Source organism: Sebastes umbrosus, chromosome 10 (assembly GCF_015220745.1).
Source record: "Sebastes umbrosus isolate fSebUmb1 chromosome 10, fSebUmb1.pri, whole genome shotgun sequence".
NCBI classification, from domain to species: domain Eukaryota; kingdom Metazoa; phylum Chordata; class Actinopteri; order Perciformes; family Sebastidae; genus Sebastes; species Sebastes umbrosus.
The window spans coordinates 2,809,014-2,835,872 of record NC_051278.1 but is presented as its reverse complement, the minus strand read 5'-3'; the positions used below and the strand labels follow the sequence as shown (position 1 = coordinate 2,835,872).

The window sequence follows — 26,859 nt, the reverse complement described above, 5'->3', positions numbered from 1 at the left end:
GATTTAGATGAGAAGATCAATGCCTCTCTAAACATAAGAGAGGTATCGATCTTCTCATTAAACTCTCGGCAAGAAAGAGATTACATGTGGGAGTAATCTCCCAAAATGTCAAACTATTCCTTTAAATTGTCTGCCTCTGTGTGTGTGTGTGTGTGTGTGTGTGTGTGTGTGTGTGTTACCTGGTCGCTGAGTGTACATTGTTCAGTGCAGATGTCAGTGATGAGGTTTCTGGCCTGTTTGGCCATCTCATCCAGAAACATGTTACACAACGACAGGCTGCGATCTCCTATGTGGTGACGCTGAGGAGGAAGAAAAGAAAAACACACACAAGGTCACAAAGGAAAGTCATCATTGTAACATTATTTAACAGCAATGAACAACTGTTGTTGTTTTACATGTTTCTAATCTGTATGAATGTGAGTATAATCCCGTCAGTGTCTTCAGTGTCGTGTGACGACTGCCTTCACGCGACACTGCAGCGACTGTCTGTCCGTCTAGTCTGAGCATTTCAAAGCGACTGCAACAAAGCAGGCAGAAGCAGCCAGACTTTCTGTGCAGTTTTCCTGTGATATTCCTCATCAACACTGATGTATAGAGACAGAGCACATGTAAGTCCTGCTCACACTAGAGGGGAAAACAATTCATCGCCCTCCATTAACTTTGTATTACATGAAGGTTCCTCCTCGTCCCTTTCGTCTGCTAGCAAACTACAGAAAAATGCCTAAAAGCTGCTGTATGGTGGGGTGAACTACCAACAGGGTAAAGAACATATAACTAAGTTTTTATAAGCTGCCGAACTGAGGATACAAGAAATAAAGGCTATGCACTTAACTAGCTAAGGCTAACTACAGTAGCTTGCTAACAGCTAACTTATCAACCTCATGTGTACGTACATGTTGTTGAAAAAAATAGACTTGAAGTGTAAATAAATGCTTCAGGACGCGGTTACACCCGTGAGAAGCAGCTGAGACACGAGTCGGAGCAGACAGCTGCATAGATTAACATGAGTGTATCTGTTGCATGAGACATGCGAGTAAAAAAAAAACACTAGACAGTGTATCTATCTATATATACATGTGTGTGTTTACCTCCTCGGGACAGAGCTCATGTGTGCAGGACATGAAGTGTGTGCAGAGCAGAGGGAAGCAGATGGAGTGTCGGCTCTGAGAGGGAAGCTCCAAACACTGCTGGAACATCTTCTCAAACGCACGGCTGTAGAAGCTGCAACCACAAAAACACAGATGAAATAAGGGATATACACAAAATTCATAAAGGTCAAATATATTAAAATGTCTGAAGAGTGCGTCTCACCAGAAAATGGACAGGTCGGACGTCTCCACCAGCATCTCCACCAGAGAGTCCACCATCTTTGTGTGGAAGATGATGGTGTTCATCATCTTACCGAGCTCCTTGTGATCGGCGATACCGAGACTGGCTTTAGAGACGCTGGTGTAGGCCTGTAGAAAGGAACACAGTGCTTTATCAGATGTGTCGTTCTTTCCTTTTACACTTCATTCCACAAAGAAGCAACATTTAAAACATTTAGTGGAAATTACAGACTGTAGATAAATGTCTTTTAAGTAATTAAAGCACTAGATGTGTGAGCCCACCTGCAGTCTGAACCAGTCCAGTCTCATTCCTCTGAAGTCAAACACCTCTCCATCCTCCACTGGAACACAAAATAATCACACATATTACCATTAAAACGTTCCTGACTGAAGATCTGTTATCATCATGTCATCATCCTCCTCCTCCTCCGCTATGTTTTGAAGCAGTAACGGTTTACCTTGTTTGACGCTGAGAGAGGTCATAGTGTTGACAAATGAAGACATGATTATAGACTCGTCCTCTGGACAGACAGACAGGTTCTATCAGATAAACACGGGATAGAAAACTGGTTAGAAAGACAAGGGCAGTGTGGAAAAACATGTGTTCAACCAGCAATGCAAAATAAGACACATTCTCTGTACCTATAGGAAGATAGTCTTTCTTAGAGGTAAGGTTTCCAAAACTTAAATTAAGAGGTGGAAGCTTTAATTAACTGTATTCAAGACAGCTGCCAGTTATAATTATCAGTCTCTACTTTTAATGTTTCAATGTGTTATATCACATAGATTATCATAGAATTCAACATGGTGGGCAATAACGTTGTTTAGTAGAAACCCTGCATCCTGTTCTGTGTTTAGATTTTATGCAGAGTATACAGTATATGTGTGTATATTTTCAGAGCTCAGTGTGTGCATTCAGAGTGTGTTCATGTGTTCATACCTGCACCAGTTCATTCAGCACCACAGCATCAAACCCAGACAGGTACTGGACGTAGTACCGCTGCATCACCGGACCGTACTTCCTGACGTGAGCTCTGAGCTCCTCCATGTAGAAGATCAACTCTGCTATGTGCCTGTAACACACAAATACATCAACAGATGTGAGACTAAAGCAGCCAAAGAGAAAACAAGCCAAAGGATGCAATGATCATGTTACTGTAGGTGTGAACAGGTGTGCACGTTGGCGTACTTGTCTATGAAGTCGTCTGTGCTTTTCTTCTGGATGTTGTCGGCGTGTCGAAGCAGCCAGATGATCTCGTCACGGGCAAACGACAACGCCATGAACACGAACAACGCCTAGCGGGAATGAAAGAGGCGGAAACGGAGAAATATGGAGGGAAAGTAGAGAAGAAAAAAAAAAGGGGAAATGGAAATGTCAAAAACTCCCCAAGATACATAATTCCAAGATAAATGACCAGCAGCAGTTGGCAGCGAACGCTTCCTCACAGCCTCTGAACCAAATATGCAATATGTTCAGTCTGGCTCAGCAAATATATTCTGTTACACATTTATGAGGGTCTCCATCTGGTTAGAGGAACTTCTAATGTGTTATGCATATTGTGTATACTCTTGTGCAGTTAGTTGAGGTGTTTTGAGGTGGGTTTGTATGAGGTAATTATCCAGTCAGTGTATTACCTACATTAGATGGAGTTTGGAGAAACAGACATTGATTTTTTTAGGTGTTTAAAATCCTATCAGTTTTTAAGTGGACGCTTTACCTTGCCATCAGACAGCCCTTTCCAAAGGGGAACGGAGGCTGTTGTGTCCTTCTATGCTCTCCCCAAAGCCACCAGACTCCATTGAAAAAAACTGTAATTTTACCTCTCAGAACCCGGGAGCTGCTCGTCTACCGCTGCCTTGATCGGTTAGTTAGTTAGTGTTATTGTGGGACTTTGGTGAATCCGAAGTAACTAAAGTCACACAATAACACTAACAAACTAACCGATCAATGCAGGTAAAACTGTTTTTTATGAATGGAGTCTGGTGGCTTTGAAGCGAGCATGGATAACGGCTTCAGTTCCCCGTCAGAAAGGGCTGTCTGACAACGAGGTAAAGAGGTGAAAATATTCTAAATACATCGTACACTTAAACTGATATTGATTTTTTTAGGTGTCTAAAATCCGTTTTGCTGCTGCCCCCGTCCACAGCAGTACATTGCTTTGCTCCCGTGCTGGTACTCCTGTCTGTTTCCACAAACAGAATACACACAAAATAAACTGAATATGGAGACGAACCTCATACAACCGCACTGAGAACACCCAAACCATCCCTTTAATCTGTTTATGTTGTTTATATTTACTGTTGTAAAAATGTTTTTTATGCTGGTCTCTCAAATAGATTTATAAAGACAGTTTAAGGTGGTATTGTGTAATACCTTAGGACCCAGTAGTCCGGGCTGATCGGCTAAAACGGTGGCGAGCTCCTTCAGAGCCGATCGGAGGAACTTGCGTCTCTCTCGGTGCATCGAGCCTCTGCAGAGAGACGGAAGAGAGGAAGTCAGAACATCAAAACACACAAAAGCATCACGATTAAACGGTATTCTGACACTTTCAGGACAATCTGGCAAGAGGATGAAAGTGAGGAGATGACAGTGATGGCAGAAGAAAGAAGATGAAAGAGGAAGACGGGGTAAGTAAGTGAGGATAAAAGCAGAGATGAGACAAAGAGGGGAGGTTAAAAGAGGAAAAGAAGAAGGTGATGCTTCTGTGTGAGACTCCCTGAGAGAGAGAGAGGATCTAAAGGGCGGAGGAAGAGCTGAAATTATGGTTAAAGACGGGAAGCAGGAACATAAATCAAAACAGAGAATGTGGGAAGTGAAATAAATCATAAAAATGTGAAATATGTTTTGTGTTTGTGAGGAACAAAGAGGAAAGATTGGATGAAAATCCCACTGAGGGGATTAGTAAAAAGATGATATACGTACGCGTGAGACAGGGCCTGTTCTTTGCACTCTCTGATGTCATTGATGCGTTTGTTGTACCTGGAAAACACAGAAGCAGAGAGGACGCATTAAAAGAGCAAAATCATACCGAACAATTGAATTATACTGAATGCACGACTGTGATGTGGTTTTCTGAGAATATGATTTAATGTACGGCTGTTGGAAAACGTCTTCAAATCGTCTTCATAATGTCCAAAAATCAAAGGTATTCTACTGACAACGATATGTAAGTGATAACATCGCTCTCACCCTCTGATGTTGACGAACAGATCCTCTGCAGCCTTGTGGATGTGGAAGACTTCGTCCCTGAACAAACAGAGGCAGGTGGAGCTCTGCAGCGCCAGTTTCCACAGAGACAACGCCGCCGCGTCGCTGTTCAGCACCGCGTGACACAAGATGAAACCAACTGGAGAGACAACGGAGAGATCAATACCAAGTACCGATCAATACCGAGTGAAACTCATGAGCCAGAATAAACATTTAACAGGGAAACAATTTTACTTACAAACGATCCACTTCTCCATAGCGTCCAGTGACAGGTATTCACACGGCATCTAGAAAGACGAGCAGACGGAACAGATCAGGTGAATGGATTAAATGTCTCAGTAAAGCTGAAGCTCAAACTACAGTTATAGAGTTTTAATTATTCATCACTAAATACTGAAACAAGCTTTTTCTGGACATTAGATTTATAATATTTCCCTTGTAGAGATACCGTCACGATCCGATACAACTCACGATATGATTTCCTCACAATTTGTTTAACAAAATGAGATTGAAGACAAATCATGACCGAAAAAGATTCCTTTATTTCTCAGACAAAAATCTATATTCTTATCATCTCTTATCTTTTCTTTATTAAATTAAAGAATCCATTGCTGAGGTCTAAACTCTGCAAAACAATGCAGATTTCCTTTTCTTTGTAAAATTGAAACTGCAAATGTCTTTTCTCTTAAATAACAAAAAAACTAAATTGAATATTTGTGTTCATTTTGTATTTTGCAATAATTGCAGTGTTTGTCTCGTCTGTTATCTTATTTCATTAAAGAGTTAGGGGGTTAGGGAACCCAAAATGCTGCCACACCTCCGATTTGAAATAGATGGCGCATCCTTGATTTCTAAATCTTCACCTGCTGCCACTATTGTCTTTGCATCTTGATACGGCTAGTGATGTAGGACATCGAACAAGCAACGTCAAAAGCAGAAAACGCCCTCTATTGATTAAAAAGACCATTTTTCATCTCATCGATTTGAATCGTCACATATTTCGATCATGAATTTACTCTCTCGTTTAGTATCGTTACATTCCCGTCCCCCGCTGATCGCAGATGTAAGCTAACAGGTTTCATACTGACCGTGTCTGACTGAGCAGGATTGAGCATGGTGGAGGGAGCAGAGATGAGAGAGAGCAGCTGGGCGTTCCTCCACTGATCAGCAGACAGATTCCTCCGAGGATAAACCATCTGAAGACTGATCAACGCATCCGACAGGGACTGGAGGAGAGACAGGAAGGAAGACAGGATGAAGAGGGAGAGACAGCAGGGAAAGAGAGGAGAGGAATACATTTACAGATGACATATACAGTAAGCCAAATGATTATATAACTATCTGGCTTTCTGGCACTCTAGTTGATCACCATGTATTGCATCAGTCTTTCACCACATTACTTTATTTTCTATTTAATTAGGTTGATACTTCAGCTCACACTACAGAGCAGGAAAGCAGTTTGAAATCCTGGAGCAGAACGTATGAGCACGAACCCTCACTAGCTGTTCACAGGTGCGGTACGTGTTTCCAATTTAACAGCGAGCTCCACTAAAATCAGAGACCTCGCTGTTACACTTTAGGATTGTGGGTAGTGTAGTTCTTCTCTGTGACTTCGCAAATAAAACATGTTTTTCTTATAACAAGTTTGATATCATACGGACTTGTGATCTACTGTGGATAGTTACCACTTTATGGTTCAGGAGGTTTTTACTACAGAAGTCTCCTCTTCAAAACATACCGACCCTCTGATTAAAACCGGTAAAAGCATTGAGCAGCTTCACGTTAAAAATCTGCCTCTAACATTTGCTCAGCTTGTTTCTCTGATGAGTTTAGATCCAGATGTCTGATGACTAAAAACCTTCATCCCGTGTGTCGTAAAAATGTGACTTAAAACTGGATAAAAAGTACATTTATGAGAGACAATCAAAACACTGACACATGAGCAAAGGGGATAAGGGTTACCTTGATTAGAATTACGGATTTCTCAGGTTAGAAAATTGTTGGAAACATTTGAGATAATGTTAGAACACAACTCAACAACATTTATAACACAGATCTAGTCGTTTTTAGATATTTTAAAGCACATATCAAACCTTTAAAAAGAGAGTCAGTGTTTACAGAAGAATAGACCACACCACTAATGAATATTAACTCAGTTCTCCTACCTTTCCATGTGGAACAAACTCCTCCATCAGCTTCTTCAGCGGGTTCTCGTAATCCACTATCATCTGGCCCAACCTGGGGTACTCCCGGTCACTACGACACACACACACACACACACAGTACCACGGTTACCAGAGACCACGGCCATGGCTTGACGTTTGAACTGTTACACGTTTGTAGTGATTAAAGTGCTTTAAAGTCCCGCCGTGGCCGTGTTTCAGTCACCTGGCTCCGTGCGTCATCTCGTGGGCGTAGTTGTACAGACCGATGATGGCTTTCCTCTCCTCGATGCGAGACAGTATCGTCATCAGAGTGGTGTACGTCACCACCAGGTCCAGGTAGTTCTTTGTCAGGTCAAAGTTCACCGTCTGACAGGAAAAAAACAAGACATTTTTAGTGGAGAAAATAATGATGTGTCGTTTTTGTCAACGTCTCATTTGGGTTTTGTACTTACGATGTCAAAGAAGACCTGGCAGGCGTCGATGGTGTTCAGCAGCTCACACACATGATCCTGTTGATGAATATAAATACCTTCATTAGAATCATCACCACCATATAATCCTTCACAGTGTAATAATGTTAGTGTGTGTTTTCCTACCTTGAACTCCATGACATCTACAAAGGTGAAATAGTAGAGAGCCAGGTTCTTCAGGATCTCTGACTTCTCCTTCTGCAGCTGAGCCAGCTGTTGCTGTAAACACGGCGGCGTACAAAAAAAGTTATATAAATATGACTTATATACGTCAGTAAACCGTGTTTACTGAGACCGAGGTAATAAAGAGTATCTGTTATCATTTACTGCATCTCTCTTTAGGGCTTTTTGTATTTTATGTACCTTAAAAGTTGTTTCTCTGTGTTTTAACGCTGAGCCGACAAATCACAAACTTACTCTCATAAAAGCTCTGGCTGAGTTTAACCCAAGTCTGTAAATACATTTCTCTTATATATATATATATAAATATATTTATAAAAACTAGAGTGAAAAACATCTGCATATCTGTTATTCTGTCTTAAAAAAATCCAATTACTGTGATTCCCTTCAGGGATCAATACAGTTTACCGTATCTTGTTCTAATTAATTACAGTTTCTCTTCATTTTGACTAAATGAACAGCTAACTGATATAAATGAGATGCTGTTGCTGAATAACTCAGTGATACTGAAGCTTTTCTTTCATTAACAGAAACAGAGAGACACACAGATAACCAGATACAGAGAGAGATTAAAAAACGCAAATCTATATGAAGTCATTTTATTTTGGTAGAACATTTCCCTCATTTAAATGTTTGTCGGGACACACTGATGTAGTGACATTATTCAGTTATGTTTAATTAAGATTTACTCTTTTCATTTGCTTAATTCGATTTTTTTGTTTGGTATGAATGAATGAAGTAGCCTGTGTTTGAAGATCAACGTCAAATAACGTACGAGAGAATAAAAATGTTTGACCAAAGTAAAATCTGACTATCAAAGCAAAGCCAGACGGTCGATATGTTGATTTCATTTAAAGACAGAAGTGAGACAGGAAATTCAATCAGTGAACGAAGCATCAAAAGATAAAAAAAAACCTTCTTCTGTGCTTCTCGAGGTCTGGAGAAGTTCAGCTGTGTGTTTTCAAAACTTGAAAATAAGCTCAGCTTGTTAAAAGATCGTCACATCAATCTTTTAACAAGCGGGAATAAAAACACGTGTAGAAAGCAGTATCTTTAGCTAGTGAAGGCCTTTACACATCTGAGGGGGGACGTTTTAATCGTGTCATTAATTCACACCTCAATATCTTTGTTCGACCCGTCGAAAAAAAAAAGCATCAACAAATCACATTATCATTATCATTATTAGTAAAATGTTAATATTTGATTAATTTAACTTTTAAATTAATCAAATAACTTTTAATTTAACTTTTATTTGATATATATATATATATATATATATTTCAATTAATGCTTTGTTTTGAATTATGTAATTTTATCTGTTTATAATTTCCAATGCATATCTTTAAAACCAATATATATCATTATTAGTAATAATTTAATTATCTTTATTTTATTTATTTATCTTTTATTTTATATGCAGTATGTATATATATATTTATATATATTTCTCTTTTCAATTAATATTTTGTTTTGAATTATGTAATTTTCTTTGTTTATAATTTCCAATGTATATTTTTAAAATCAATAAAATTTGATCACAAAAAAAAACAATCATGTTTCCGTTCTTACCTTTCACAATAAAAGCCCTAAACATATAACATTCGCAGGCGAGTATTTCGCATTTTCGTGTTGTTTATTCATCACGCCCCCCTGTGTGTAAAGGCCTTAAGAAGCAGTTTATATTTACATGACAGAGAGCATCCTGTATGTAAATTCAACCCAGGTCAGACCTATAACTTTAACCCAGTGCAACGGCACGAGATTAAGTGGGAAAAAGTGTAAGAAATGTGAAAAAGTGTGAAGAGTGTGTGACACTGCTGCTGCACCAAGGAGCTACGACCTTTGTTACTCGACCCAAAAGTCAAGATATTGGGAAAATATTTTCTTAAATCTTGAGAGGTTTTTATGTCTTTTCTTCATAACTTGGCCGGTTCAAATACAGCAAACTGGTGGACGTTACAGATTGGTTTATGTAACACTCCTTAGTGCAGTCAACCAGTCACTTTAACAGCCAGTCAGTCATCAAGCCCTTTAACCAAACTAACAGTCAACCAGCCAGCAAACCAGGCAGTTAACCAGCCACACAGTGGATGTTAACCTGGTAGTTAACCAGCCACACAGTTACTCAGTGGATATTAACCAGGTAGTTAACCAGCCACACAGTCACTCAGTGGATGTTAACCAGCCACAGTCACTCAGTGGATGTTAACCAGCCACAGTCACTCAGTGGATGTTAACCAGCCACACAGTCACTCAGTGGATGTTAACCAGCCACACAGTCACTCAGTGGATGTTAACCAGCCACACAGTCACTCAGTGGATGTTAACCAGCCACACAGTCACTCAGTGGATGTTAACCAGCCACACAGTCACTCAGTGGATGTTAACCAGCCACAGTCACTCAGTGGATGTTAACCAGCCACACAGTCACTCAGTGGATGTTAACCAGGTGGATGAAGGATAAAAAGTAAAAACACTGCCAGCAGAGAGAAAGTAGAGCAACGCAAAAGCACACTCCAAAATAGCTTTAAAAACAAAAATGTACAAAACTTAAACTAAAATACAAAAGTTACAGAAACTTAGATACAAAAACTTACCAAAAAGCACAAGTCCGGAATAAGCCAAGTTTAGCATGCAGAACACAAACAAACACAGAAACAAAGCAGAAAAACAACGTAAGAGACAATTTTTGCACAGTTATACTGAATAAAGCAGTTAGCTACACACTCATACAATACACACACACACACTCATACAACACGCACGCACGAACAATCACAATCACACATACACACACACACACACACACACACACACACACACACACACACACACACACACACACACACACACACTCATACAACACGCACGCACGAACAATCACAATCACACACACAGCAGTTTGCTTGGATGACAGTTTGACATAAACACATAAGCCAGAAGCTACGAGCTAAGCTAACGAGTAAAGCTGAAAGAAACATCTGATGAGGAATGACTCCGTTTAGTTCACTGACACACACACACACACACACACACACACACACACACACACACACACACACACACACACACACACACACACACACACACACACACACACACACACACACACACACACACACACACACATACATAGTCACTTAAAATTATACTAAAGTGAATTTAGTTTAAATATTCCTCTTGCTATGTAATACTACTTCCTCAGTCTTGTTAAAGATATTTTGTATGTATAAACTGAAAGTGAACTGACAACACAAATCAGCCAAAACAGGATTATTTTAACACTAAAACCATCATTCAATTAATCCGGAAACCAAGACCAGAACATTTTGCAGACTGTCAATTTACTAATATTATTGGGGAGATTTCACATCCATAAAATTCTCGAGGTCTCGTCCATCATTTCCACCTTTCAGAAATAAATTTAGAAAGAGTTATGTATTATTTATCCAAATAATAAACAATAAGAAATATACTTAATTTACTACAGGATTTTCTAAAGAAATGTGATTTATTGCCCATCTTCTCTGTTAAGTTATTATTTATATAATTTATATTATTGTATTTTTTTTACATTTTATTTAATTATCTTTTAGATAGGGCTGTCAATCGATTAAAGTATGTATGCGCCCCACGTGCCGAGGCTCAGTCCTTACTGCAGCGGCCCTTTGCTGCATGTCATCCTCTCTCCCCTTCATAACTATCACTGTCAAATAAAAGGCAAAAAGCCCTACAAAATAATATAAAAAAATACATATTTAATCGCAATTAAATAGCAAATTAATCACGATTATTAGAAATCAATTAACAACACAAAACAATGACAAATATTGTCCAGAAACCCTAAATAATCAATAATAGCTGCTGTTGTTTTTACATTTTCCACTCAAATGTGATAACTTTCTAAGTACTAGGTGCAGAAAAATAAACCTAGTCAACATTTGAAGTGTGTGCATTTAGAAGCTAAATCAATCACACCGGTGAACGGACACTTTCATTCCTCGTTATAACATAAAAACACATTGCAGACACACATGCAGGCGAACTTACGTTATTATTTCGCGTCTCCACAGCAGGGAACTTCCTGACAATAAATTTAACCGCAGACTCCAAGTTCTTATCAACGAGATAGGAGGGCTTAGCCTTGGGATCGCCACACGCCTGGAAAGGTGAGAGGAGAAGAAGAGGTGAGGAGAAACAAAACAAGAACTATGGTGAGTATACACTGCTGCTACTGAAACACTCTACATGTCAACATTTATTACTACTAATCTAACATTTTCTTTCCTCATGGTCAGGCATGTTAGATGTGTGGTCATCACCAGGGAAACAGAGGAAGCTGGTTTATCCCGGTCCAGGATGTGAGGGGGGGTTCAGGTGGATGAAATATTGACATCACTGACATTTAGGGGAAGTTTCTGGACCAGAGGAATATTTAAATAGGGATGTCACAATACCAGGAATTTAGTAGTCGATACCAGTACCAGTGATATAGCACGATTCTCGATACCAATTCGATAAAAACAAAACAATAAATCACATCTACTTCAACATACACTTCTTTATTACCGTCCGCAGACTGGTTTTTGCAAATTTATTATTAGTCCTGATGATCCGACTCAAGTTTCTTGCAAAAAACTACATTTTACAAGATTACATCATATTGACAATTTACCTTCGTCCACTCATTTTTACAGTCTGAACTTATCATAATATAACTCAATGCAACCTCCGTACGTTAGCTGTTAGCTCCGTTATTCAGCCAAGCAGGACTGTGCTGCTAACAGCTAACGTTAACTAGCTCTCCTCCTGACGATTTCAACTGGGATTTATTGTTCACATTAGCCGTGTTTCCATTCAATTGTCAAGTAAATTTTAAGAGAACTTTTGAAAAGTCGAAAAACAAAATTGCAAATTAAACGCGTTTCCATCAACTAGTTTGGTGCGAATAAACAGTGTAGTTTGGTCAGAAGTTGGCGCTATAGGCTATGCATGGCTGTAATCCGTCAGTAAACAGAGTAGAAGAAGAAGTAGAGGTTGAGAACCGTAAACAAAACAAATCGGCTTTTAATTGTTCTTTCATGTTAGCTAGTATTAGTCATGTTCGATGTTGTCCGAAGAAAGCATTTACACGTTATGGGAATATCCAAGAAGACGCCGACAGCAGAAACAGCTGATCAGTCGTGAGTTAAATGTAGGTATGCACCGATCCGACTTTTTCAGTCCCGATACCGATACCTGGGCTTTGGGTATCGGCCGATACCGAGTACCGATTCGATACCAGTGTTTAATCAATAAGCTGTATGCCTCACTGTGTGGAAGTGACTGGATCATTCTGTTATGTGTAAGGAAACATCAGGCTTGACTTAAACATTGCTCTCCTAACTTTGTAAAACAAAATGTAACAAATTAATACATAGATATAAATTTACTGAATTGTTATTTATTATTAAAATAATAAATTGTACACCAACAACTTGGCAAAAAAAATCTTCAAAATTAACAGAATTTTTATTAATATTAAAATAATAATAAAATAATTTTCAAAATGCGAATAAAAATGCGTGAATGGGAACACGGCTATTGGAGCATTACCAGGGAACGTTTCTATCGTCCCGGGACGCCGTTAAGTCTCGAGCCCTGACGGTACCTGCGCTACTGTAGAAAAACGAGCACCATTACCTTTTCCGAATTTTGGCTTCGACTTGGTACCGAAGTATCGTGACATCCCTATATTCAAAACATGAAAACAAACACACACAAACTTGATTGCAAGTGACCTGTGCAGTCTAATTTACCATTTAGATACACCAAAACAAGGAGATTTCAAAGTGTTTTAATAACAAACAACAGGACAGATTTCCACTTTGCTGAATGAAGTTTGGAGGTCTGTGGTTTTCGTGTTTGTATAAACCAGCTTCATCTGAATTCATCAGTGGTTCTCACCTGCTGAGCTGTGGAGAGACATCAGAGAGCCGAGCACAGATACTGAAATGTTCATCTCAAATACAAATACTAGTTTTTCTACATGTTGTATTTGCTGGCCCTCATTACCATCAGCTCAAGTCTGGTGGAAAGATTTTTTTAAGTATCTACTAATTTAGCCTCATTTTGATCATTCAGGAATTTCATCCACAGCAGAGAGGATGAGAACCACTGAGAGAGTCCCGGGTAATGAGAGGGTTTCAGTTTAAACTGAAGTGTCTTTGGGCCATCGCTGGTTAGTACCACTGCATGACGGGCAGAGTGATGGACGGGTAAAATGAAGAAGGGGTTAAATGAAACAAGAGAAAACAAAAGGAAGAGAAAGAGGGAGAACTTAAGTACAGAGAGTCAAGAGAAAGAGAGAAAGTCCTATTTTAGGCAGCAATATTTTAATTATTTCACTCCACCTGCACCTTTTTCCTTCTCATTATTAATAATTCTCATCTCCTCATCAGTATCTGCCTGACAGCCCTGACTCTGGCAGGAAGCAACAGCGCTCATGCATTATGGGTAGTGTAGTAGTGAATGGTGAGGAAGATGTGGTCCATGCATGTGCCATAAACGGAGTGGATGTATAAAGTTTGTTGGCTGCCAACACAGAGGAGCGATCCTAGAAGAGGTCAGCGACCATTCTGAGGATTCAGTTCCTCGTGGGTTTAAAGGTTTAGAAAAGTGGAAGCACACATTTAGAGAGGCCATAAAAATTACAATGAAGTTACCAAAAATGAAACACAAAACACTACGCTATATATGTAATGTTTCTACCCGCAGGAACATAATCACCACAACCATAAAACTGGACTTCAGTTTGCATGGCGCTGAAACATTTCCAGCATCAGCCAGTACAAAATGAAACCACAAAACAGCAGCACATGCTAGTTCACACAAGCACAGAAGGTTAACGGATAACCGGGCTATCAAAACGTGATGAAACGCCGGCTGAAAACGCTGCTTTTTGTTGACATGTAGCAGCTGAGATTTTCACTTTACTGTCAAATGTTTCGTGAGTTTTTAGTCGTCACGTTTAGCGTTGTGGTTCCCAAATGCAAGACACTGAATCACATCAGAGCCACTACTGTGGATGTTGCTGGTTTAACTGCACGTTTAAGAGGATCAACATCTGCTGCTACTTTGCATCTGCTATAATTCAACATGGGACACAAAATGGTGGAGGTGTAAATTAGGTTTAATTCACTAGAAAAATTATCCTAAAAACCCCACAAAAAAACGATAGCCTACCCCACGAGCAAAATCAACTAGCATCTGATGCCACCTTGCATCTGCAATAATTCAACAAGGGATGCAAAATGGTGCAGGTGTAAAATAGGTCTAATTCACTAGAAAAAGTATCCTTAAAAAAAAGCATTGCAGGTGTAAAATAGGTTTCATTCACTAGAAAAATGATCCTGACAGGTAAAAAAAAAGCGATAGCCTACCCAACGAGAAAAATCAACTAGCATCTGCTGCAACTCTGCATCTGCTATAATTCAACATAGGATGCAAAATGGTGCAGGCGTAAAACAGGTTTAATTCACTCGAAAAATTTTCCTGACAGGTAAAAAATAAAAATAAAAAATCCTACTCCACAAGCAAAATCAACTAGCATCTGCTGCTGCTGCAAAAAAGCCAGCCTACGCCACAAACAAAATCAACTAGTAACTGATGCCACTTTGCATCTACTATAATTCAATATGGGATGCAAAATGGTGCAGGTGTAAAATAGGTTTGATTCACTAGAAAAATTATTCTGACAGGTAAAAAAAAAGGATAGCCTTCACAAAGAGCAAAATCAACTAGCATCTGCTGCTGCAAAAAAAAGAAGCTAGCCTTCTCCATGAGTAAAATCAACTAGCATCTGCTGCCACTTTGCATCTGCTGTAATTCAACATGGGATGCAAAATGGTGCAGGTGTAAAATAGGTTTAATTCACTAGAAAAATTAGCCTAAAAAAAGAAAGAAAAAGGATAGCCTACCCCATGAGAAAAATCAACTTAACACTATGTATCATGCTAGCTACCTAGCCAAAACCCAGTTCAGTTTGTCTGTTTATTCTGTTAGCTGACGCTAGCTCACGCACAACAACACCAGAAACAGGCATGCTGAGCTCTTGTAGAGCTGGGTCTTAAACACACCCACTACTGCAGGGTCTCGCACACAAAACACTTGGGACACTTTGGGGGGGGGTTTGACACATAAAAACATACAACACCAACATGATTTCAATACCCATCAATGACACAGACTGGACCTCGAGTCTCAGCTTGATTCCTTGCGCCTACTTCTCTCACACCTGACCAGATTTTCAATTTCAACAGCTGACAATGCTCATAAGTCGCCGCCATTGTGCGTTTAATCAACAGCTACGGGCCAAAGAAAATCTGTTGAGGTGTGTGAGAGGCAGACTGGATTTTAACTTTGTAAAATGAGAAGCAAGGAATCAAGATGTGACTGTTAAATCCATGCAGTTGCAGAAGCACAAGCCTTGTTGTTTTTCTAACACAGTGGTTCTTCTGATGACAACACACCACTAGCCTCGCCCTACAACAACAGACTAGTCTCTACAGTGGCCGCTATAATGTAGTTACCCTTTGACTCACGCCGGGGAACTGCAGAGTAAAAAACACTGTCTGGTTATTTCATAACATTGGTATGCTGACTAAAAGGACTGAGAAAAAGTCTTTCCATGTTTTAGCCCAAACTCAAAAACTGTTTTTGCTCTCTTTTAGACATTAAGATGGTCAACAAGTTTTTAAATTGGAGTCTGAAAACTTTCTTTTACAGACAGAACTGCACTGATAACATATATATTTGTTGATCTAATGCCGTCTTCATTAATTTGTGATGCTTGCTCTAGAACAGACCTGTCTCCTAATAATTACGTATTCATTCAACTAAACTGAACATTTGAAAGGAAACATATTTTGTCGCAGATTACGTTTGTCTTTTACGTATCAGAAATATCTTTGTAAGTCAGCGAGCGACGTAGTACAACGAGCGACACACAGAGCAGGTGATGTAGTATATCGAGTGACTGTGAATGAATTACTGAATAATAACAGGTATAACAAGCGGGAAAGTCCGCTACTAGCGGGCATGCGGGAGGGGAGGTGGATGGGTCCAACAAACACAGGACTTTCCCTCAGGAGTGAGGTGTTCGCATCCCGCGTGAAACATTTTGTTTTTAAGTCATTTTAAACGAAACCGTGATTTTTTTTTATTAAGCCCAACTCAGTAGTTTTGTTGCTTTTTCGTATTGTTTTGTTTTCATTTACATCAATAATCAAATGTTTAAAACTGAGACCTTAACCAAAACGTATTTTGGTTATGCAGTTTAGTTGCATGGGAACGTAATTTTGTGAGAGACCGGGTTGTCTAGAAATGCCCTCCATAAAATATCTTAACTGGTTTATTTACTTACTTGTTGGTGCGTTCAAATGACAGTAGGAACTTCCAACATCCAGGACTTGTGGGTAAGTTACCAACATCGACTTTTAATTATTATTTTCTAATATTTTTCACACAGAAGTGGAACAGGAGTAGAACAGACATTGAACTCTTTTCCGTAGTCATTTGTCTAGTACAAAAGAAAATGGCGATTTTTGTCATAGTGACAACACAAGTCAGAGGGGCCGTGAAGTGTCGTCGCAGCTCGCCGGGAAGAGAACGACCGCAACTTCGTAAATGGATGGCTGGCTAGTTAGCTAGTCGTAGGGACCGTTGGATCCAATGGCGGAATTAGCAAGCTAGTTAACTAGCCAGCCATCTTCTAGCTATCTTGCTAATTCCACCATGCTTTAATGCTACACAGGTTACAGAAAATGAGCCGAACAAAGTTGTCACTCATCTAGCGATAGCAATGTGCTTTCCTACGCTGTGAAACGAGTGTGTAGATGAAGCATTAAGTTGTTAAATTTCACTCATTAGAACGCTACAACGGTCACAATGGCATCGGTACACATAAAAATGGCCGCCGCTCTGACCACCCTGCTACATTGTCCGTTCTATTAATTTTCATTCGTCTGATGTCAGAACTGCATTACAGGTGACAGTGACATGACTTACAGGCAATTAACAACACATTGACAAGCATTCAATGTAAACACCTGTGCTTTTGGATAATGGTTGGTTGATTAAGTTATACATGAGTTGTAATTAATGGGCTAAAACATGCAGAAACCTTGTTTCTACACTAGTATCAACTATCTTATTTTTTGTAGATACCGCCACATCACTGCAGCTTCAACTCATCTACTATTAATTAATTAACTTTCGGCAGTAAAGAACAGAGCTGGCTAGTAGTTGCTTGGCATCACATTTACATGGCGTGGCATTGTTCATTAGTGCTGGTGGTTTGCTAGTGCAATAAGCTGGCTGGCTGGGTTTCGGGTGGGGTTAGGGGGGCTGATGGAAGGATGGATGGAAGGAGAGGGCGCAGTGAATGGAGGGACAGGGCATGGGAATAAGCTGAGCATCAGTGGTGGTCATGGAGGAGTCAGGGAGCTGTTGCCTGGATACCAGAACAGACCTCAGTCTTGCCTCCACCATCGTTCCTCCACTCCGGGTAGCAATTAGTCGCTGAGCTTCTCAAAGGGCTGAACATATGGCGGGGGACTCTGGACTAGATAGCACCGGGCCGGGGGAAACCTACATCTGAAAAATAATTACGGCTACTAATTACTGGATGAAATATTCCAACACCCCGTGGCACCTTTATAGTGATCCTTCAGAGTCCCCGTAAACCACGCTAAAACATACCAGTCCTCTCTGAGATGAATTACTTTTTTGTCTGTCATTCCTCTCTCGTTTTCACAAGGAGGGATTAACTGCTGAAAAAAGAAAGAAAAAGAGCTCCAAAGAAAGGATGGTTTGACGTGATTAGCAACAGAACCATTAGAGAACCACTACAGCGTGCGAAGAGCTGGCTGACTGCCTGGACTGCCTGCTGGCGGCGGGTAATCTTCACTCATCCTCTTGCATTTGTCTGCATTACTGTACTTGTTTTGTACCAGAATACTTTAAAATAAACTTTTAAGGATTAAACCGGCATCTAAAAAACAGCTTGTTGGCATGTAAGTGCTAAATTGGCTGCCAATTAAACAGTGGTAGAATGTAACCAAGTACATTTACTCTTAGTGCTAAAAAACTTTTGACGTACTTGTACTTTACTTGAGTATTTCCGTTTTCTACTACTTTATACTACTCCTCTACATTTATTTGACCGATTAAGTTACTTTTAGGCGTGGGCGATAATTCAATATGATAATTTATCATCTTTCAATGGAATCGTATCTTAATTAAATCATATATTGAGATATCGTGATACACAATTACGTTGTGTAAATTGATAATATAACAACCGCGTGCTAACTCCAATTTCTCAGAAAATGTGATGTGAAATATTTTGTGGGAATACCATTTGAAGATTGCAGTTTTGTTTTTACATCACACTTTACTAGGCCTGTCAAAGTTAACGCGATAATAGCGCATTAATGCAAATTAGTTTTAACACCACTAATTTCTTTAACGCATAAACGCAACTTGTGATTTTTAGGTTATAGTATATTTGTCCACTCCCATGTTGATAAGAGTATTAAATACTTGACAAATCTACCTTTAAGGTACATTTTGAACAGATAAAAAATGTGCAATTAATTTGCGATTAAATATCTAAATCGATTGACAGCCCTTATATTATTATATATTTATTATTATTATTTATTATTTATATGCATCGATGCATAACATTTCTATGGTTCGTCAAAATAGATACACATTTTGAATGAATATTTTCCATATTTGTGATCATCAAATTCATCATGGAACTATCAATACCATGTCTCAGGGCTTTGAGTCAGACTGGAGCCACTCTCGCTAAAATATATGCACTCATTTTGTCAGTTACTGTGGATCAAATTAGCATATTTAGATGCCATATTTGAAGACTTAATTGTTATACAGTTCTGGTATTCACAAATCTAGTTTTGGCTTTTGCTTTGCAGACTAGTAAACGACGGGGCACACTACAAGAAAAAAAGCTTTATTTTTCTCAAATAAAGCACGGAAAAACAATGTGCATGTGAAAATGAATTTGTATTGAGGGTTGGTAAAACTGACAGTGAATGGAGCCCAGCCTTACTCTCAGCGTTACAGATTCAAACATGAAGAGGAGTGAGGCACAAAGGAGAGGACCAACAGATCAGTACAGGTAGCCAGGAGCAGGAGGAGCAGGAGCAGGAGGAGGAGGAGGAGGAAGAGGAGGAAGAGGAAGGGAGGAAGAGGAAGGGAGGAAGGGTGAAGGGGGTGGGGTTTCATCAGTGGAAGGTGATAAACTTTGCAAACCTTCCAAACTTGTCCTTGCTGCATAGGAGAGGGGGGAAGCATTGGAACGGAGAGAAGAAGAGAAGAAATCAAAACAAAGAGCCCACCCAGACAAACTGCTGGATCACTGGTCTACACACTCACTCGCTCACACACACACACACACACACACACACACACATGCACGTCTTTAAACAGCTGCTCTCATACAGGTGTTTTTCTGCACATCTGGGAGTTCAGTTAAGGAGAGCCAACACATCAAAAAACAACACATGCTGCGCCGACATGTGATCATATCAACACACGCCGTCTTCAGAGTGACACAAAGTGTAGCATCCCCACCTACACATCCAATTTAAGAGTGTGTGGGAGGGCTGACATCATAATAATAATAATAATAATAATAATATTAATAATAATATGGCCAACACTCTGGCTGTCAGCGTCTCAAATACACAAGACAAAGTTTGGCCTCTGTAGTTTTCACCGGCTGCAATATTTGCTCCACATTTCGTCTCCGTGGTGGTTGCTTAGTAACTGACAATGCAGCGCTCCCAAGTGATGGTGATGCTCTGATGTTTGAATTTATCATGTCATAGTTATATGGACACATAGCAGCAACATGAGTCATGTATTTCTACTGTATTGTACTGTACTGTACTGTGATGGCACTTTTAGTGGGATTTGGTTTGGTTTAGTCACCTGGAGTCAAGAAAAAGTTTGATCTTGAGCTGCTCAAGTCTTGGATGGTTAATAATGTAAATCTATGTGGAGCCAGACCCATAAATCTGCCAGGTCGTCGGTATCGGTGTATAACATGTCGAGAAATTGCTGTAGAGAAATGTCAAAATAGGTTTGATGTCATTTAGAAACAGTGCTACATAGCTTTGAAAAAAAGAAGAGAGAGCAGATTTTGTTGATCAGAAAACAGCTGCTGTTAGTGTGCAGCATGAAGCAGTAGGAAATGTTGGCACCACACAGCCAATAGAAGAAGAAAATCCTGATCTCACACAAACCACTGCATCAGCAAAAAAATAAACAATTAGTATTGTAAACTTAACAGGACAGTGGAGATAGTACTGGTTGGACATAGAGAGGTGGAATAAGTCCTGCTGAGTGTTCAGCAAATGGAAATAAATCTCTGTTAAATACCCTTTACAACACCTCACCTCTGTCTAACAGATAACTTAAAATAGCTCTATAGTTTCTGTCTCAACGTACTCTATTGTTTTGCTCCTGCACATGTTGAATTTGTACATCGGTTTACTACTTCATTTAATTTTTTATTTTAAAACAAAAATTATAACTTGCACACTTTGCTATTGTATGTCGTATATAATTCTGTTTATATTTTTTTTATGTCAGCTGTAATAGTTCGGTATATCTAAAGTGTATTCTAATATATTCTTTATATTGTGTATTCTATAGATATTTATCTCTAGTGTTGATATGAACATTTTATTTACTGTTCCTGTGCATTGCCTGGATTACCTGCTGCTGTAATAAAATAAATTCCCAATTTGGGATCAATAAATTACATCTATATATCTATCCATTTATCTAGTCTGTTTATTTCACTTAATGGTACTTTTGAAATCATTGTAAACTGACATAACAAAGCAGAATAAGCTCCAGCCTAACATTAACATCTCTCTCAGTTTCAATAATAATAATAAACATTTTTTTTTTTAAAAGCTTAACAAGGGTGATTTCTGTTGCTTTTACACCAAACTGCATTAGAATTTACAGGTGTTAATGTTGTTGCATCCATCCTGTGGATACATCTGAAGTAAAGCTGCAACGACTAAACGATTAGTTGTAAAACCATTTTCTAACATTTCATAGACCAAACAACTAACCGATTAATCAAGAAAATAATCGTTAGTTGCAGCCCTAATCCAACGCTACAGTAGATGGTACTGCTGGTGGTTAGAGAACATCTAGTCTAGTTGCTAAAAATATTTCACTGTGTGTAACTACTCCTTTCACAGAGACTTTGCATTTTTTTTTTTTTTTTTTTTTTAAATAATTGTATTCATGATAAATTTTATATTTTTTAACTAACTGCACACTAGTTTAGGAGATTATGTGTGTTACCTGAGTGTGAGCAAAGTTAAGGAACATAAATACCCTGTAAGCGCTGTGTGCAAGACAAAATATGATGTTAGAAGGTCCACTGGCTGGAAGATAAGCACAGCAAACAAAAACTTTAATGCCACTCAGCCAAGATTAATTGAGGTGACTGTTACGGAAAAAATTTAGGGAACAGATTTTAAGGTTTTCTGCAGCTAGCCAATGGTGTGTAATGGGCGCTTAAAATGGAAAAGAACACTGCTGTGATCTCAGATGATAATATTACCGTTAGTGAGCATGAATTCTCCCAAAAGGTAGAAACAAGACAACCAAGTCTGTCACCTGTGTTTTCATTAATTACTCTGCTGATGATAAATTACACTTCAGCAGGCAATTTTCAGAAATAAAAAGATTAAACTGGTACCAGATTGATTGTATCAGATTAGTGTCCCGGTTCTTTAATTTCTAGCTTTGGGATGAAGTTATTATTGGATGCTGGAGATGCTTTTCTAATATCACAAGGTGAAAGAAAGCATAAAAAAAAACACATGAACAGCAGTTCAGGGTGGATATACTCAGAAGCCTTATTATTATGGTGAGGCAGATCAGGATAGATATGAAGATGATGGGACAGACCGAAAGAAAAAGGAAGGAAGGAGGGAGGAAAGGAAGGAAGGGCGTACTAAGAAGAGTAATCAGCAGCAAAATCTCAGTGTCTGACTGCTCATACTGTTTTATAACTCACACAGAGGACAAAAATACAGATGTGTTCACCATGTAAAGTAAAAATTTTTTTTGTTAATTATCTGTTGAGAATCAAATTATCTGATGATAACAGACCATCAATATGATTCCTGGTACTTTAGAAATAACTGCTGAACGGTATAAGACAACTCAAATGTAAACAAATAGGAAACAGTATGAACTTTCAGACACTTCTACTCTGAACTAAAACTTTGTTAGGACATGACTGACCTCTCTGTCTTTTTTTATTCATCATACATACCCAGGCACAAAGGCTCGTCCCACACAAACAGACCCACTACTCTTTTCCTCCCACACACAAACCATTGGTGTAACACTTGAGCAACACAGTTAAGACTCTGTAACATCAATACATGTATTATATTTAACATGAATATGTCTATTGCACCCAGATGTCATGTTAATGTCACTGAGAGGGGCTTAGATTAAAATGCTATATATATATATATATATATATATATATATATATATTTGTGCTGAAGACAGATTCCCTTTCAAGAGGTAGAAAACCCATTTGGCGCACTTTGGGTACCGAGTGGCCAAATGGAGAGTCCTCCTGGTCCTATCCTGACTAAAACCTTTGTATAATCCATGTGCTTTGTGTTATTTATATCTGCTTTGGCACAGTTGTAGTTGAGGAGTTGCTGAATGAATTCAGTGGCATCTCTGTGCATGGCATCATTGCTATAATGGTGTTATCCATTGTCTAATCTAGAAAACATTTTAGGCGAGGATAAAAATGGAAATTTTTCCTTTGGTTTATGACAATTTACTCAGGAATAGTAACAGTCACAACGTTACTGACACTGGGGATGAATTCTCTGAGGTCTTACCTATCCATAGAGACCAAGATCATGCATATAGACCTGGTAGTTGTGGAATTAGTCCTGATTTATTTTGGGAATGTCTGTCTAGGTGAACCACACCTTCCAGCACCCCTAGGGCTTAAGAGGTTAGGTGAGAAGTTCGTCATGGAGTCCACATAAAGTGACCTGCTAGATAAAGCTAGGGCACACAAATGGATTTTATTTTTAAATAATATACTGAATTATTTGTGTTCGGCGTTTTTTAGTCATCATACTGGACTCTGGTGTTGTGCCGAGTATTTGTTGATATTTTTGACCAGCTTCTTTAATGATTAATCAAATAAGAGACACACAATAAAGCAGTAGATGTCATGTTAATGTCACTGAGAGAGGCATACATTAAAATGCTAAATATATTTGTGCTGAAACAACTAATAATTGATCATTTAAGTGAGCAGTTCAAAACTGATTCCACATAAAGTGGCCTGCTAGATAAAGCTATGGCACACACATGGGTTTATTATGTTATATTTGTATATTATACACTAAATGATTTGTGTTTTTGAGTGCTGGTCAGTAAAGTGGGCAGTTTATAGACCTCATGCTGGACTCTGGCGTTGTGCTGAGTATTTGTTGATATTTTTGTCCAGCTTCATTAAAAATTAATCGACAAATTAACATACAATAAAGCATTTAACTGCTCGCTTCATGTTCTTACTATTTAGCAAACTAAATGCAGCTATCAGCCAGCTAGGGTGTAAAGACACTAGGAACCTGTATACATACAGCTGGCTTGGTTTGAGCTGATCGCTGTTAGCATCAGACTGCAGCTGTGTTTTGGTTTCTGGAGAGACGACGCCCGAATGCTGCCATTACCTCCGTTAGCTCCGCTAGCTCCTAGCGCTGCTGCAGGCCTTTAGGTTCACCTCAGGGAGATCAGTTTAACGGGTTACGGTTTAGTTAAACTGAGATTCATTTACTAAACTGTCCACATTAAGTCTACATGTGTATTTAGTCCAACTGAAAACATCCAACATCGTAAAACAGATGCTCCACTTTACCGCAAGCTAACGCGACAGCTAGTGGCTAGCAGTGCTAGCTTCCAGGGATGTTAGCATCCAAGCTAGCTTCCAAGCTAGCATCCAGGGATGTTAGCATCCAAGCTAGCTTTCAAGTTAGCATCCAGGGAAGCTAGCTGTTAGCTTCCAGGGATGTTAGCATCCAGAGATGTTAGCATCCTTAGAAGCTAGCTGTTAGCTTCCAAGCTAACATCCCTGGATGCTAACTGTTAGCTTCCAGGGATGTTAGCATCCAAGCTAGCTTCCAAGGATGCTAACATCTCTGGAAGCTAACAGCTAGCATTCAGTGATGTTAGCAGTGTTAGCTTCCAGAGATGTTAGCATCCCTGGAAGCTAGCTGTTAGCTTCCAGGGATGCTAAGGGGACCCACTTTGGATAATTGAGGCGTATTTAACAGATTTAAATCACAGTATTATCGGTGGTTAATCTGCATAATATCAGTAGCTAACGATGGAGCAGCAGTCAGTGCCAGCTAGCTTCACACCGTCTCCATGTTGACTCTGGTTTGGTGGTCTGGTGGTCTGGTGGTTTGGTGGTCTGGTGGTCTGGGGGCTGCAGGTGCAGATTAACGTCCATATATTAATATCATAATGTGGTTATATATAACTGAGTGTGTGTGGTCGGACCTTCTTGATGTTGTAGACTCTGGTTAACATCCCGACTCCTCGGTCGTTGAGGATGGTGAGCTTCTCTGCCAGCTTCTGCTGGCTGGGCTGGATCACTCCCCGAGACATCTTCACTCCTCTGGTTCAGTTCCTCCGGTAGATGATGATAATACAGGTATAGCAGTAGGTTGGTTAACAGTAGAGAGAGAAGCTGTGGTTGATGGTGTTATTAGATCTCGCCCATGTTCAGATGTTCGGTGACAGCAGCTTCCTGTACTCCTCCCTCCGTCTCTCTCCGTCTGGCCCTGCACAGGGATGAAGAGGAGGATGAGGAGGATGAGGAGGAAGAGGAGGAGGAGTTGTCCTGGTTTTCTACTGCTGCGTTCAGGGAACACGCGTTAAAGCCTGATGTGATCAAATTCACAACAAAAAAAACGTGGGCAACGATGGAGACACCTGGAGTGGCGGGATTGGGAGGAACGGCCTCCCTGATCTAAACCCGAGTGGCCTTTTGTTATTGGACTTCTGTCCTAGTCATGTACTGTCCATAACGAAACACCATGTTCCAACATAAGGATGCTCATAAGTGTACGTGGTACCAGAGCACCCTAGGCCGAAGGTCGATGATCGATTTTGTAATCGTATCGTCTGATCTGAGGCCGCATGTTTTGGACACTCGGGTGAAGAGAGGGGCGGAGCTGTCAACTGATCACCATCTGGTGGTGAGTTGGGTCAGAGGGTGGGGGAAGACTCTGGACAGACCTGGTAAGCCCAAACGGGTAGTGAGGGTGAACTGGGAACGTCTGGAGGAGGCCCCTGTCCGAGAGATCTTCAACTCACACCTCCGGCGGAGCTTTTCTGGCATCCCTGTGGAGGTTGGGGGCATTGAACCCGAGTGGGCGATGTTCAAAGCTTCCATTGCTGAAGCTGCGGTGGTGAGCTGTGGTTTTAAGGTCTTAGGTGCCTCAAGGGGCGGCAACCCTCGAACACCGTGGTGGACACCGGTGGTCAGGGAAGCCGTCCGACTGAAGAAGGAGGCCTTCCGGGATATGTTATCTCGGAGGTCTCCGGAGGCAGTTGCAGGGTACCGACGGGCCCGAAGAGCAGCAGCCACTGCCGTGACGGAGGCAAAGCAGCGGGTGTGGGAGGAGTTCGGAGCAGCCATGGAGAAGGACTTTCGGTCGGCACCAAAGTGCTTCTGGAAAACCGTCCGGCACCTCAGGAGGGGGAAACGGGGAACCATCCAAGCTGTGTACAGTAAGGATGGGACACTGTTGACCTCAGCTGAGGAGGTAATCGGGCGGTGGAAGGAGCACTTTGAGGAACTTCTGAATCTGACCAATACGCCCTCTATTGTAGAGGCAGAGCTCAAAGCTGATGGGGGACCATCATCAATTACCCTGGTGGAAGTCACTGAGGTAGTCAAACAACTCCACAGTGGCAAAGCCCCTGATGGTTGATGAGATCCGTCCAGAAATGCTGAAGGCTCTGGGTGGGGAGGGGCTGTCTTGGATGACATGTCTCTTCAACACTGCGTGGAAGTCGGTGACAGTGCCTAAGGAGTGGCAGACCGGGGTGGTGGTTCCCCTGTTTAAAAAGGGGGACCAGAGAGTGTGTGCCAATTACAGGGGTATCACACTACTCAGCCTCCCTGGTAAAGTCTACTCCAAGGTGCTGGAAAGGAGGGTCGGCCGATAGTAGAACCTCGGATCGAAGAGGAACAATGCAGATTCCGTCCTGGCCTTGGAACAACAGACCAGCTCTTCACTCTCGCAAGGATCCTGGAGGGATTTCTTCTTCTTATTATTATTATTAATTTTAATTTATTATGTTTTTGTTTTATTTCTGCTTTTTCTTCTTCTTGTTATTATTATTAT

The 26,859-nt window shown here is 40.1% G+C and overlaps 1 protein-coding gene across 7 annotated transcripts in view; it reads right to left on the bottom strand.

Moving 5' to 3' along the window:
- nckap1 (NCK-associated protein 1) overlaps positions 1-25,288 on the bottom strand; it is a 36,203-nt gene extending 10,915 nt beyond the window's left edge. Inside the window, exons 1-20 of one of the 7 annotated variants that reach the window (XM_037781909.1) lie at positions 25,004-25,288; positions 19,676-19,693; positions 13,034-13,081; positions 11,402-11,512; positions 7,298-7,390; positions 7,154-7,210; positions 6,925-7,067; positions 6,702-6,792; positions 5,625-5,762; positions 4,775-4,823; positions 4,519-4,675; positions 4,252-4,308; positions 3,703-3,799; positions 2,518-2,624; positions 2,269-2,401; positions 1,787-1,868; positions 1,611-1,669; positions 1,312-1,457; positions 1,089-1,221; positions 180-299 (exon numbers count right to left, since the gene is read on the bottom strand). In XM_037781909.1, coding sequence (XP_037637837.1) covers positions 180-299; positions 1,089-1,221; positions 1,312-1,457; positions 1,611-1,669; positions 1,787-1,868; positions 2,269-2,401; positions 2,518-2,624; positions 3,703-3,799; positions 4,252-4,308; positions 4,519-4,675; positions 4,775-4,823; positions 5,625-5,762; positions 6,702-6,792; positions 6,925-7,067; positions 7,154-7,210; positions 7,298-7,390; positions 11,402-11,512; positions 13,034-13,081; positions 19,676-19,693; positions 25,004-25,111 — 1,947 coding nt within the window. In that variant the 5' untranslated portion in view covers positions 25,112-25,288. The remainder of the gene's footprint in view (positions 1-179; positions 300-1,088; positions 1,222-1,311; positions 1,458-1,610; positions 1,670-1,786; positions 1,869-2,268; positions 2,402-2,517; positions 2,625-3,702; positions 3,800-4,251; positions 4,309-4,518; positions 4,676-4,774; positions 4,824-5,624; positions 5,763-6,701; positions 6,793-6,924; positions 7,068-7,153; positions 7,211-7,297; positions 7,391-11,401; positions 11,513-13,033; positions 13,082-19,675; positions 19,694-25,003) is intronic. The other 6 variants (XM_037781910.1, XM_037781913.1, XM_037781911.1 and 3 more) reach the window with 6 other exon arrangements.
- Positions 25,289-26,859: the final 1,571 nt, after the last annotated feature.